The sequence below is a fragment of the Nicotiana attenuata genome, chromosome 8 (genome assembly GCF_001879085.1).
Source record: "Nicotiana attenuata strain UT chromosome 8, NIATTr2, whole genome shotgun sequence".
Classification (NCBI taxonomy): Eukaryota; Viridiplantae; Streptophyta; class Magnoliopsida; order Solanales; family Solanaceae; genus Nicotiana; species Nicotiana attenuata.
Window position 1 is genome coordinate 33188035 of NC_031996.1, and position 13566 is coordinate 33201600.

Consider the following 13566-nt stretch of genomic DNA (forward strand, 5'->3'; position numbering starts at 1 on the left):
TTTTTCTAGCCGGTATACATAGATTATACATTGATATAAACATATTATACATGAATTTTATATACATTATACATCCGTTGGCTATTTTTAGTTTAAGAAAATAGGTGGGTGGCTATTTGGGTTGATTCTTCTTGGTTGTTACCCAACCTGTCTATATGCAAGCAACCATATCTGATGGAACTCTTTACTCATTTTTCATCACACTGAGTGTTAATGTAACACATGCCAAGGTGACATGTCCTAATGCTTTTTATACGTGATATTTATCGTGAATTGATTAGTCTTATATTGTTTTAACCTACCACATTGTTTCTCCTTCATCTGAAATTGGGACCTGCAAATCGGCAATGGAAAAGACTTCGAAAAGACCAAGTATATTAGCATAGGTGTAACTCAAGGCCTGCTTCTTACCAATCTTAAGGACCACAGTTATATGATCATTTCTAAATAAGGAAAGTTATATTATCATTTCTAAATAAGGAAAGACATCTGAAAATGATCATTTCTAAATAAGGAAAGACATCTGAAAGACATTGTCACAATATTCTTCAAATACTCATTCAAACAAGCTGAATTTGGCTATAAAATCCCAGGCATTATTACAGAGTCACATTAATATTCAATCTTGAGAAGTTTTCAGCAATACAAATTAGGGCTGTCAAATTTGGCCCAAGCCCAAATGACCCGCCCAACCCGCCCAAGGTTGGGTTGGTTATTGACCCGTCCATTTATTGAACTTAGCCCATCTTGACCCAACTCATCTCAACCTATTTAAAGTTGGGCTAATTTTTAGCCCAAATTGATCCATGAGTAAGTTTGTCAAAATATCTTAGAAATAATTTTATTTTTTGTTTAATATTTTAAATATACCATAACAAAAGCAAAAAACCCTTATTTAGTAATTATACAATTTATAAGAAAATAACACATTAATTAAAGTTTAATAAGAGTTGGGCGGGTTGGGTTATGACCCGAATTTTAACCCATCTTGACCCAACCCATCTTAGCCCAAGTAACTTTTGGGCGGGTCATTTGACCCACCCAATTATTGACTCAACCCATTTTGACCCGTCCAAAATTGACCCAACCCGCCCATTTGACACCCCTAATACAAATCACCACAATTTTTGCTAAAAAAATGACATGAAAAATTTAAAGAAAAAACAAGAAAGAGAACACAAGCATATCATAAGTTACACAACACTGGTCATATCTTGCTCTTGTTGGAATGGCAATATCTGTGTAAATCAGTCAACTGCAACTTGGTACTAGCTGCTAATCCTTAGCAATCTCTTTTAAGGAAACCAAACTACCTTCCTCACAAGTTCACTGCAAAACCCAAATTTGAATTCAGGGCTCCTTTCTTCCATTGTAGAACAGAAAGATACACAATGTACATTAAAATACACAGTCTAAAGAGTCGAACAAATCAACCGAGGAATCAAATTCACTTTGAGAGACCTAATATTATTTGTAGTTCACCTTTACATGTTTGTCGATTCCACGAACATTACTGATTTAGTTTTCCTCTTATATCAGGAAGGAATAAACTAATATTATTTGTAGTTCACCTTTACATGTTTGTTTATTTCATGAACAGTACTGGTTTAGTTTTCCTCTTATATCAGGAAGGAATAAGCAAATAATAGCAAGAACAAACAACCATGAACCCCCCTCCCCAAAAAAAAAAAAATTTTTTTGCAAAGACGCACAAAGGGTACTAAAGAAAACTATAGCAACAACAAACAACAATGACAAACACTACGAAGCCCTCATAAAAATGAATTTTTAACAGGATTGTCAGAGCAGGAGTAGCCAAATTCAGAATATGAACATAGGCAAGCTGTATATGGATAGTACGAGCTCACTAATGAAATTACTGCATTGACAGAGACCGCCCTTATAAGAGTTTCATAGAACCATTTTCTACTTATGCAATGATTTTTCTAAATCTTTTCACTGACCATGTATATCATAATTAAAAGGCCGTACAACAAGCACATGCAACGAATGTAACAAACTCTTTATCACAGTCTACAATATACTCCTATTTAGTAGTTATAAAGAAGAAATCCTATTACAATCAACAGGTTAATTCTTACCTAATGATTCAACACAGTTCATGATCAGAAGTCAAAATATGTAATGGATATTGAAAGTTCATCGTTGATGATTTACTTACTTGAATCAAAAGCATAAACTTTAAGCATGTTGTTTCCCAATTCCTCATGCTTTTCCTGGATCTGCTTGGCAAAAGTGACAAGAGGATGACAGCATTTATGTAACTCAATTAGCTGCAGCGTCACACTATCTGCAAATCCTTCTGGGATTTCTTGTAAGTACCTGCATTCTCTGATGTATACACGCTCAAGGCATTGGAAACAATCATCGGTGGCTGTCCAATAAATAAGAAGCAGATCCTCAAGGAGTAAAAACTTCAATTTAGGGAATCCCATCTCTGTTATTTCCCACTCATTGCCTGAGAAGGCACCATTCTTCAATTCGAGCACCTCGAGATTGGGCAACTTGCTAAAAATGTTCGTGTAGTTCCATGGAAGACAAGTGCGGCTAAGCGTCAACTTCTTGAGATATGGTGGGAAAGAACCTGGACTTGGATTTATTAAACACGGCGGATAGTCAAAACCATAATAGAGTGAAACTGTAACCTTCAGTGCCTCGAGCTCTTCTAAATATTTAAGATTATTATGCCATCCCGTCTCACTATTAAATTCCTGTGCTTCACCAACAATTTCCAATTTCTTCACTTTCTTAATCCCTTCAAATATTTCCTTAGTGCAACAAGAAGGTCTCAACCCATAAACAGTTTGTAAGTTTTCCAAAATCGAGTTCTTCACCTCATTTTGTGATGCCAGCTGAGGAGAGTCCAAATACATACACCAACAATGGAGATGCCTTAATTGAGATAATTTCCAAATTCCATTTGGTAAGGAGTACATTCCCCATATACCAGTGTGTATTGGACGAACAACGAGAGTTTGTAAATTCAGAAGTTTAGAAATTGGTAACTTACCAGGCTTCCTAATCCTCAATGCCAAATACCTTAAAAGAACTAGTTCTAGTATAGCTATGGGGAAATGGAGAATCTTCCTTTTCTCCATGTCCAATACCCTAAGAAGTTTGAAATAACAGCGATTTAGAATGATTTTTTTACAATTGACAGAAAAGGAACGTAATTTACTATAAGCAAAATGAGGGAATGGACGGTGAAGATAAAAGCGCCTTAATTGTAGTGACATCCACCTGCAGCCTTCAGGAATAAACCATAGAGGTCCATCAATATCGGTATTCACAAAATACAGAAGATTCTGTCTGTCGGCTTCTTTCAAGCAGAAATCATGAACAAGATCATGAATCATACATCTTATGATTTTACCATCCATACTTCTTTTGCTAACAATAACTAGACTTTTATCAATAAGATAATTTAAATGACTAGCGGCCACTTCTTCCAATCCCTCCAAACCCTTTACCTTTAGGAGCCCTTCCGCAATCCATAATCTATTCAACTTTTCCATAGAAATTTTACTAGCTTTTGGAAAAAGTCCAAAATACAGAAAGCAACCTTTCAGATAGGAAGGAAGATGATTGTAGCTTAAAGCTAGCACTTCTGAGCATTGTTGATAAGCATCAACGTCTGCTAATGAGCTCAAACTTTCAGCTACTTTTCTCCACTCTTCCAATGTCCTCTTGCTAGACAGAAACTTGGCAACCACGACAATCATAAGTGGTAATCCTTTGCAGTTTTTTGCGACGTCCTTCCCGACATCCTCAAATTCAATTGGAAAACCTTTTTCTGCAAATGCTTTTTGGTAAAACAAATTCCAACTGTCATCGGGGCCTAGTAAATGCATCCTGAAAGGATCCTCCGGAGAGCTAGCATATTGAGCAACCTCAACGTCTCGAGTAGTCAACAATACCCGACTTCTTTTACCATCGTCTGGAAGACACAGTCTAATCTCTCCGAACCAAGCTAGATAGTCTCCTATCACTAGGCTCACCAACCAACCTGGACTTTTTTTTTATTATTCCTACCGGATATCAAAACAAACCATAAGGATTGTTTCCAGCCATGAGTTCCCCTATGACATAAGCGCTCTTGGGTGGGGTGGGCCATTCCATCAAATCTTTGAGAAGGGGCCCAATCTCGTATTTGATGGTCGGCGTGGCGATAGGCTTCGTTTCTACGACTGCCTTCCCAGCCGTTGAAAGACTGAGCGAGAACGGTAAGGGGCGCACAAACAAAGAATGTCGTTGTGCGGGGTTCGTTGTTATGATGTTCCATATTCAAATAGCGGAGATTCACGAAGAAGTATTGCGCTATTTACCTGTGAGTGGTATTATTGGACTGATCTTTTGGTGGGAGATGTTCTTTATTTTAGATAATGAAAGCATTCCATTACTACCAACCCAAAGAAATACGACCTCTCTGAGATATACGGTATCCCAAGCGTTTTTGCTCCATATGTCATCCACAACAATCAAATACCTTCGACCCATTAAACTTTGTTTCAAGCAAACGGCTAAATCTGAATCGCTTTTCTTATCAAGGTCTTCTTCCTTCCCAATATTAGCATCTTCAAGGAGGCCTAAAAGCATATTTCTATAACTATAGTCCTCAGACACGGTAACCCATCCACGGATGTCAAAGAAGCTCAAAACTGAGGGATGAGAAAACAGCTTTTTGGCAAAAGTTGACTTACCAATGCCGCCCATACCTGTAACAGAGATGACTTCCAGTTCAGGCGAGTCTCTGGTAAGTTGACTCAGCATGTTTGCTTGTTCAATGTTGTACCCCACCATATCGTTCTCAAGGGTTGGAGCATGCAATCGTGGTGAACTTGAATCAAGGAATTTCCAGCTTGCAAGTTGTTGTTCGGACTGTGCTTGATGAGCTCTTCCTTGAGGGAATCAACATTTTCAATACCTCGTTGTAAGATCTCAAAAAGACTCTCGAGGGCTTCCTTTTGATGGAGTCCATCATGTTGTTCCTCCATTACCACCTTCATCTGTGATTCAACTTCATCTTCTGCTTCATTTGCTGTCTCTGGCCTTTTCGTGCAAATTCTCCGTTTGTTCACCATCAGAATTATCAAGAAGCTCTTGCAGAGAATCAACCTTCTCGTAGAGTAAATTCAAACTTTCCACATGAGTGTCCAATAGATCTAACTTTGATAGCAAAAGCTGAAGCTGTTCTATTGTTCCCATTAGAGAAGCCAATGCAACGTATGCAGCCATCTCTCTCTGTACTTCTGCAGTAAAGGACCTTCAGATTAGCGAATGAATCAATTTGGACTAGGGAGACACTTAAAATGACAGATATGGCAAACACTAACATTGAATTATTGTATCGCATGCAATAAAAATTGACATTGTTTTGACAATTGACGTGATTCACATAGTCTCGGTCCAGCATATACACACAGAAAATACAGTAGATAGATTCCACCAATGCAACCTAACACATGCGCATGCCTATTATGGAATATAAACTGCGGATTAATTGTATTGATTATACCCAAAATCAGATCTAAGCATCTAACATATTTAACAAGTCCCTCATTTTAACGCTTACCTTTCTAATTACTCGGGATGCCCCAACCAACAACTGGTGCGCTCCTCCATACAATATTTAAAAAATAAGCTACTTATCACCAAGGCAAATCGGAGGAAAAGGTACAAAATAACCATTTACAATCCGAATAGAAGAACATGATCATACAAAGATATTTTTTGTCTTATATTACTTATCTTTTAGGTCTTAACATAAAAATCTCTTCTGAAATGAGTGTTGCGTTTTTATTAAGGGGTGTGAATGGGAAATGGAAGAGGCACCTCTTGGATTGCACCTCTTTATCTCACCCTCTCATTGTCTATAAATTTTGAGGCTTGGCCTCATTTTTAACAAGGAAAATCTGAAATCTTCTCCTCTCTTTTCTACATTGTTGCATTATTTTCTAAATAAATATAAGTGTCATGTGTGATTTGCTCCGTTTGTTGAGTTCGCTGAAGTTCTGTGATTTGAAGTGCCGCTATTACAGAATAGTTATTCCGTTCTATCCTAGGAGGAATTAATCTGTATACCTTGGACAACAGTGAGGGGATTAAATTCCTTAAGGACACACTGTGAATTCAGTGGGCTCGGAATTATTTTACAATGTGTTTATTGAACTAACGTTTGTTTGCTGCTCTGATTTTCTGATTTTGAACACAGTAATACCAACAATTAGTCATATAACTATAACTAAAAACATCTGTAATGGGTCAGATAAGAATTATTGAATTTCGATCCGCATACACATACTAAAAGAAGAATAAAATCAAACTAAATACAGAATCTCCATCATGATGTCACATTAACCTACAATAATTATGCTCTTTTAAAGAATATTAGCAACAAAATACTAGTAGAAAATGACTTTCTCATATCAAACACAGTATGACAGGAGAGGAGTCAGAGCTCTGACTTACGGGTTCGACAAAACCCAATAATTTCGGTACAGACTCGGTACTTGTGCTAAAAAATCTATTTATTATGTATAAATAACTAATTCAGAACCCGCTAATTTAGAATCTATAGACGGCACCAATCAAACTCTAGATGCAGCAATCCAAAATGAGTGAAGCATAAACAGAATGATATGTAAATTGTAAAATAAGAGAAGCACCTTAATTAAAGCAGAGATCTCTCTCTTGGAAGCTCTTGAATGCGTTTGCCTCACTAATAAGAGAGAGTAATGATTTTTTCTTTTTCTTGGGAAGTTTCCGGTGAAGAATAATGTGAATGAGAGCATTTTTCTTAGTTGAGGTGTAATTACATTATCTCCTCTCTATATTATATTGTTGTTATTATTATTATTATTATTATTATTATTATTATTATTATTATTATTTATTGACTCATGTTAAATATTATTCATCAACTGTGGCTGGCCTCTACTTAATTAATGCCACTAATCATGGAATATTTTTATTTGCATATGGTTTTCTTAATATTGGGTTAACGACAGTAGTTTTTGCACAGTCCGTGTATATATATACTTACTCCGTTTCAATTTATGTGAACATGTTTGGCTGGGCATGGAGTTTAAGAAAAAATGAAAACTTTTAGAATTTGTGGTCCTAAACAAGTTAAAAAGGGGCCCAGAGTATTTGTGTGTATATATATACTTACTCCGTTTCAATTTATGTGAACATGTTTGGCTGGGCATGGAGTTTAAGAAAAAATGAAAACTTTTAGAATTTGTGGTCCTAAACAAGTTAAAAAGGGGCCCAGAGTATTTGTGTGTATATATATACTTACTCCGTTTCAATTTGTGTGAACACGTTTGGCTGGGCATGGAGTTTAAGAAAAAATGAAAACTTTTAGAATTTGTGGTCCTAAACAAGTTAAAAAGGGGCCCAGAGTATTTGTTGTTAGTAGACTGTATTTGTAAAATAATTCTGGAAATATAAATGAGTATAAACAGAAATGAACATAAACAGAAATGACATAAAACCAATTCGAGCCCACTGAATTCACAGTGTTTCCTTAAGGAATTTAATCCCCTCCTAGTACCCAAGGTTATGGATTATTTCCTCCCAGGATAGAACGAATTACACACTGGTGTAGTGGTACTTCAAACCCCAGTGTTTCAGCGAACACAAAGTTCGGTAGCAAATCACACTTACTTTTTGCTTTGTTTGATGCTAAAAGTATGCAGAAGAAGGAGAAGAAACTCAGAAAATCATAGTGAAATTCTGAGCAGAATAGTGTTGTATTTATAGCCAAAGTTAGGCTGAAATCTGAAGAGGTGCAACTCTTCAGAATGGCTGTTTATGCAAAACGCCCACAGCATAAATGCCATTACATAAATGGCCATTTACTCAATAATAATGTTACCAAAAAGTTAATCAATCAATCGATCATTTGACCAAATCCGAATCCGAATCCGAATCCGAAGCCGAAGCCGAAGCCGAAGCCGAAGCCGAAGCCGTAGCCGTAGCCGAAGCCGAAGCCGAGCCGAGCGAGCGACGACGACGACGGCGCGAGGCTTGCCTTCTTCTCAACTCTTTAAGAGCTAGAAGAAGAGCAATTGCTTATATACCCATAAAAAACCTCTTCCTCTTCCAATATGGGACAATGCCCATTTGCCAAGGGGGGGAACTTGAAATTTCACTCAAAAAATTTTATTTCCCTCCATTTCCCATTCACCCTCTTTTAAGTATTTAATATATTAATTAAACACATCCAAAACCCAACAATCCCCCACATGAATGGGGAATGGCTATATTACGGAAGTATGCATGAAAAACTGTGTGATTCGCAAGTAAAGATTAATTGCATCTGGATAAGTAGGTTTCCCTTTGAACTTTCCGTAGTGAACTTATGTCGGATATACTCGATCAATCTGTAGATTTGATATCTTTGAACCGTCGAACTTTAGTGTATACCTAGACAACCACAAGTCACACAACCAACCCTTAACCGTCTTTGGTTCTCATTGTTGTGTTCTTTTCAGCCATGAACACCGCCTGGTTTCATAAGTGCGTAGAGAACTGGCCTTACAATGTTCTCCTTGAAGCGGCTAACACTTCACACTTACATAGATGATTCCTAAACGTGTCATCCCGTAGATACACTATTTGATATACCCCGTATCAAATTTAGAAATCATTAAAAAGCCTTAATGCTTTATCCTTGGTACTGAACATTGTCTCATCACGAGAATGGACCAAAAGTTTAGTTGACAATGTTGAACCGTCATAAATGACTTTGTTTGATCTCCTTGAACCTAGATCTTGGGATCTCCAGTCTTCTAGGTGGAGTTACCGCCACTATGACTTGTTCTCGGCCACAGTCCCATCCCCTTAATGACTTCTCAACTACCTCTCTAGTTAGGCCTTTTGTAAGTGGATCCGACACATTATCACTTGACTTTACATAGTCAATCGTGATAATTCCTCTAAAGAGTAATTGTCTAACGATTTTATGTCTTCGTCGCATATGGCGAGACTTACCGTTATACATAACGCTCCTAGCCCTTCCAATTGCTGCTTGACTATCACAATGTATGCATATTGGTTCCAACGGTTTGGGCCAAAATGGAATATTTTCCAAGAAATTTCGGAGCCATTCAACTTCTTCACCGGCTTTATCCAAGGCTATGAACTCAGCCTCCATTGTAGAGCGGGCAATACAAGTTTGTTTGGATGACTTCCAAGATACCGCTCCTCCACCAATAGTGAATACATATCCACTTGTGGACTTGGAATCAATTGATCCGGTGATCCAATTTGCATCATAGTATCCCTCAATGACCGCAGGATATTTATTGTAGTGCAAAGCAAAGTCCTGGGTATGTACTAAATACCCCAAAACTCGTTTCATGGCCATCCAATGAGATTGGCCTGGATTGCTCGTATATCGACTCAATTTACTTATAGCACAAGCTATATCTGGTCGTGTACAATTCATGATGTACATTAAGCAACCCAACACACGAGCATAATCCAATTGTGATATGCTCTGGCCTTTGTTCTTTGCTAATGCAAGATTCACATCAATTGGAGTCTTTGCAACTTTAAAGCCCAAGTGCTTGAATTTTTCAAGTACTATCTTAATATAATGAGATTGTGACAATGCTAGACCTTGAGAAGTCTTATGGATCTTAATTCCCAGAATTAAATCAGCAACTCCCAAGTCTTTCATATCAAACTTGCTAGTTAGCATACGCTTGGTAGCATTTATGTTGGCAATGTCATTACTCATTATAAGCATATCATCCACATATAAGCAAACAATGACTATGTGATTTGGAACATTTTTGATATACACACATTTATCACATTCATTTATCTTAAATCCATGTGACAACATTGTTTGGTCAAATTTAGCATGCCATTGTTTGGGTGCTTATTTTAATCCGTAAAGGGACTTAACAAGTCTACATACCTTCTTTTCTTTACCTGGAACCACAAACCCTTCAGGTTGTTCCATGTAGATTTCTTCCTCCAACTCTCCATTTAAGAAGGTCGTCTTAACATCCATTTGATGAATTTCAAGACCATAAACTACAGCTAACACTACTAACGTTCGTATGGATGTAATTCTTGTAACTGGAGAGTATGTATCAAAATAGTCAAGACCTTCTCGTTGTCTATACCCTTTGACTACAAGTCTTGCCTTATACTTGCCAATAGTGCCATCATCTTTCATTTTCCTCTTAAAGATCCATTTAGAACCCAACGGTTTATTTCCAGGAGGAAGATCAACCAATTCCCATGTATGGTTGTTCAGTATGGATTCTATTTCACTATTGACTGCCTCTTTCCATAACAATGATTCCGAAGAAGACATAGCTTCTTTAAATGTTTGAGGCTCATTTTCCAATAAGAAAGTCACAAAATCTGGTCCAAATGAAGTAGACATTCTTTGACGTTTACTACGTCTTGGATCCTCCTGGTTAAGTGTACTTTCTTTTGTTTCTTCCCGAGGTCGTTTAGATCCTTCACCAATCGACTCACATTCCTTTTTATGCGGATATACATTTTCAAAGAACTCAGCATTATCTGATTCTATAACCGTATTATTATGAATGTCGGGATTTTCTGATTTATGAACCAGAAATCGATATGCTTTACTATTAGTCGCATATCCTATGAAAACACAATCAACGGTTTTCGGTCCTATTTTTACCCTTTTGGGTTTAGGAACTTGCACTTTTGACAAACACCCCCACACTTTAAAATAATTCAAGTTGAGCTTCCTTCCTTTCCATTTTTCATATGGAATGGATTGTGTTTTGTTATGGGGTACTCGATTTAATATTCGGCTAGCCGTAAGAACGGCTTCCCCCCACAAGTTCTGTGGCAAACCAGAACTTATCAATAATGCGTTCATCATCTCCTTTAATGAACAATTCTTTCTTTCTGCAATCCCATTGGATTGGAGCATGTAATGGGCCGTTGTTTGATGAATAATTCCATATTCTAAACATATTTGTTCAAAAGGAGATTCATATTCACCACCCCTATCACTTCTTATCATTTTGATTTTCTTATTAAGTTGCGTTTCAACTTCATTTTTGTATTGCTTGAATGCATCTATTGCTTCATCTTTACTATTAAGTAAGTAAACATAGCAATATCGAGTACTATCGTCAATAAAAGTTATGAAATACTTTTTTCCACCGCGAGATGGTATTGACTTCATGTCACAAATATCTGTGTGAATTAAGTCTAAAGGATTTGAATTCCTTTCAACCGACTTATAAGGATGTTTAACATACTTAGATTCCACACATACTTGACATTTTGATTTGTCACATTCAAACTTGGGCAATACTTCCAAATTAATCATTTTCCGTAAGGTTTTATAATTGACATGACCCAAACGTACATGCCATAATTCATTTGACTCAAGTAAGTAAGACGAAGCTGAAATTTTATTATTATTTTCAAAAACCATTACATTCAGCTTGAAAAGGCCCTCAGTGAGGTAACCTTTTCCTACAAACATCTCATTCTTACTTATTACAACCTTATCGAAAACAAAAACACATTTAAACCCATTCTTAACAAGAAGTCCAGTAGAGACTAAATTCTTCCTAATCTCGGGAACATGAAGGACGTTGTTCAAAGTCACCACTTTGCCGGAAGTCATTCTGAGAAATATTTTCCCATATCCTTCAATCTTCGCCTTTGAAGCATTTCCCATAGAAATCGTATCATCGGGTCCAACGGGAGCATAAGAAGCAAAAGCTTCTCTAACAGCACAAACATGGCGAGTGGCTCCAGAATCAATCCACCACTCTTTAGGATTGCCCACCAAGTTGCATTCGGAAAGCATGGCACATAAATCATCAACATCATCATGCTTTTCAACCATGTTTGCTTGACCCCTTTTCTTGTCTTTCTTCGGAGCACGACACTCCGTAGATTTGTGTCCAGTTTTCCCACAGTTGTAGCAATTTCCACTGAACCGCTTCTTGCTTGGGTTGTATTTCGGTCCAGAAGCCTTCTTTCTCTTTTTGTTCTCTTCAACAATATTTGCTCCCATTATTGTTGAATTTCCACGGCCTCTCTTTTCCGCAGCTTTGTTGTCCTCTTCGATTCTCAACCGAACAATGAGATCTTCAAGGGACATCTCCTTGCGTTTGTGTTTCAAGTAGTTTTTGAAGTCCTTCCACAAAGGAGGCAACTTCTCAATCATCGCTGCTACTTGAAATGCTTCATTGATAACAAGACCTTCAATGAAATTTCTATTAGTAAAAATACTAAGATTACTACTTTCAACATCAATATTAAATTGAGTTATACCTTCAGCAAGGAGATCGTGAATAATCACTTGCAATTCCTGGACTTGGGTAATAACAGACTTGCTATCTACCATTTTGTAGTCCAAAAACTTTGCAGCAACAAACTTTTTCAACCCGGCATCTTCGGTTTTGTATTTCTTTTCAAGCGCAGTCCACAGTTCCTTTGACGTTTCCACGCCACTGTAGACGTTATACAAACCATCCTCCAGCCCGCTTAGAATATAATTCTTGCACAAAAAATCTGAATGCTTCCACGCCTCAATCACGAGAAAGCGTTCAGTTTCTGGAGTTTCGTCGGACAGCACAGGAACATCTTCCTTGATGAACTTCTGGAGACTTAGAGTAGTCAAATAGAAGAACATCTTTTGCTGCCAGCGCTTGAAATCAATCCAGGAAAATTTTTCGGGTTTCTCGCCGGTGCCAATGCTGCCGGTGTCGTTCGACTTGTTGAGGCATTGGCAGTCACCATTGGAACAGCTTGGTTCTCATTTTCATTAGTCATTTCTGTAAAAGAATGACACAAACGTTAAAATCACATAGATTTTAATAGAGTACAAAACCACAAAGGTTTTACTCTTCCAGAAACAGTAAGTACAAATACAGAAATCAAAGTAAATTCCTTAAGCTTGTTAGTAGACTGTATTTGTAAAATAATTCTGGAAATATAAATGAGTATAAACAGAAATGAACATAAACAGAAATGACATAAAACCAATTCGAGCCCACTGAATTCACAGTGTTTCCTTAAGGAATTTAATCCCCTCCTAGTACCCAAGGTTATGGATTATTTCCTCCCAGGATAGAACGAATTACACACTGGTGTAGTGGTACTTCAAACCCCAGTGTTTCAGCGAACACAAAGTTCGGTAGCAAATCACACTTACTTTTTGCTTTGTTTGATGCTAAAAGTATGCAGAAGAAGGAGAAGAAACTCAGAAAATCGTAGTGAAATTCTGAGCAGAATAGTGTTGTATTTATAGCCAAAGTTAGGCTGAAATCTGAAGAGGTGCAACTCTTCAGAATGGCTGTTTATGCAAAACGCCCACAGCATAAATGCCATTACATAAATGGCCATTTACTCAATAATAAAGAGGGAAAATAAAGAGGGTAGTTACTTTTTCTGTTACCAAAACAGAAAAACGGATTGGATTTAATATTAATATTTTGTTATTAAAACAAATATTTAATAACATTTCTGTTAATATTTTACTATTAACAAATAAATTTGGTCCAAAAAGTTAATCAATCA

The 13566-nt window shown here is 37.1% G+C and overlaps 2 protein-coding genes across 2 annotated transcripts; both read right to left on the reverse strand.

Moving 5' to 3' along the window:
• On the reverse strand, positions 954-4040 carry LOC109231640 (putative late blight resistance protein homolog R1B-16; the record flags this gene model as incomplete). The annotated part of the gene is made up of 2 exons (XM_019397287.1): positions 954-1329; positions 2183-4040. Coding segments are annotated over 2 exons (1869 nt in total), but the record flags the coding sequence as incomplete, so codon positions are not given.
• Positions 4034-6811, reverse strand: LOC109231223 (putative late blight resistance protein homolog R1A-3). Its single transcript, XM_019396808.1, has 2 exons — positions 6687-6811; positions 4034-5270 (listed from the first exon to the last, which is right to left on the reverse strand). The coding sequence occupies exon 2, from the start codon at positions 4819-4821 to the stop codon at positions 4339-4341; it is 483 nt and encodes a 160-aa protein (XP_019252353.1). The 5' UTR covers positions 4822-5270; positions 6687-6811; the 3' UTR covers positions 4034-4338.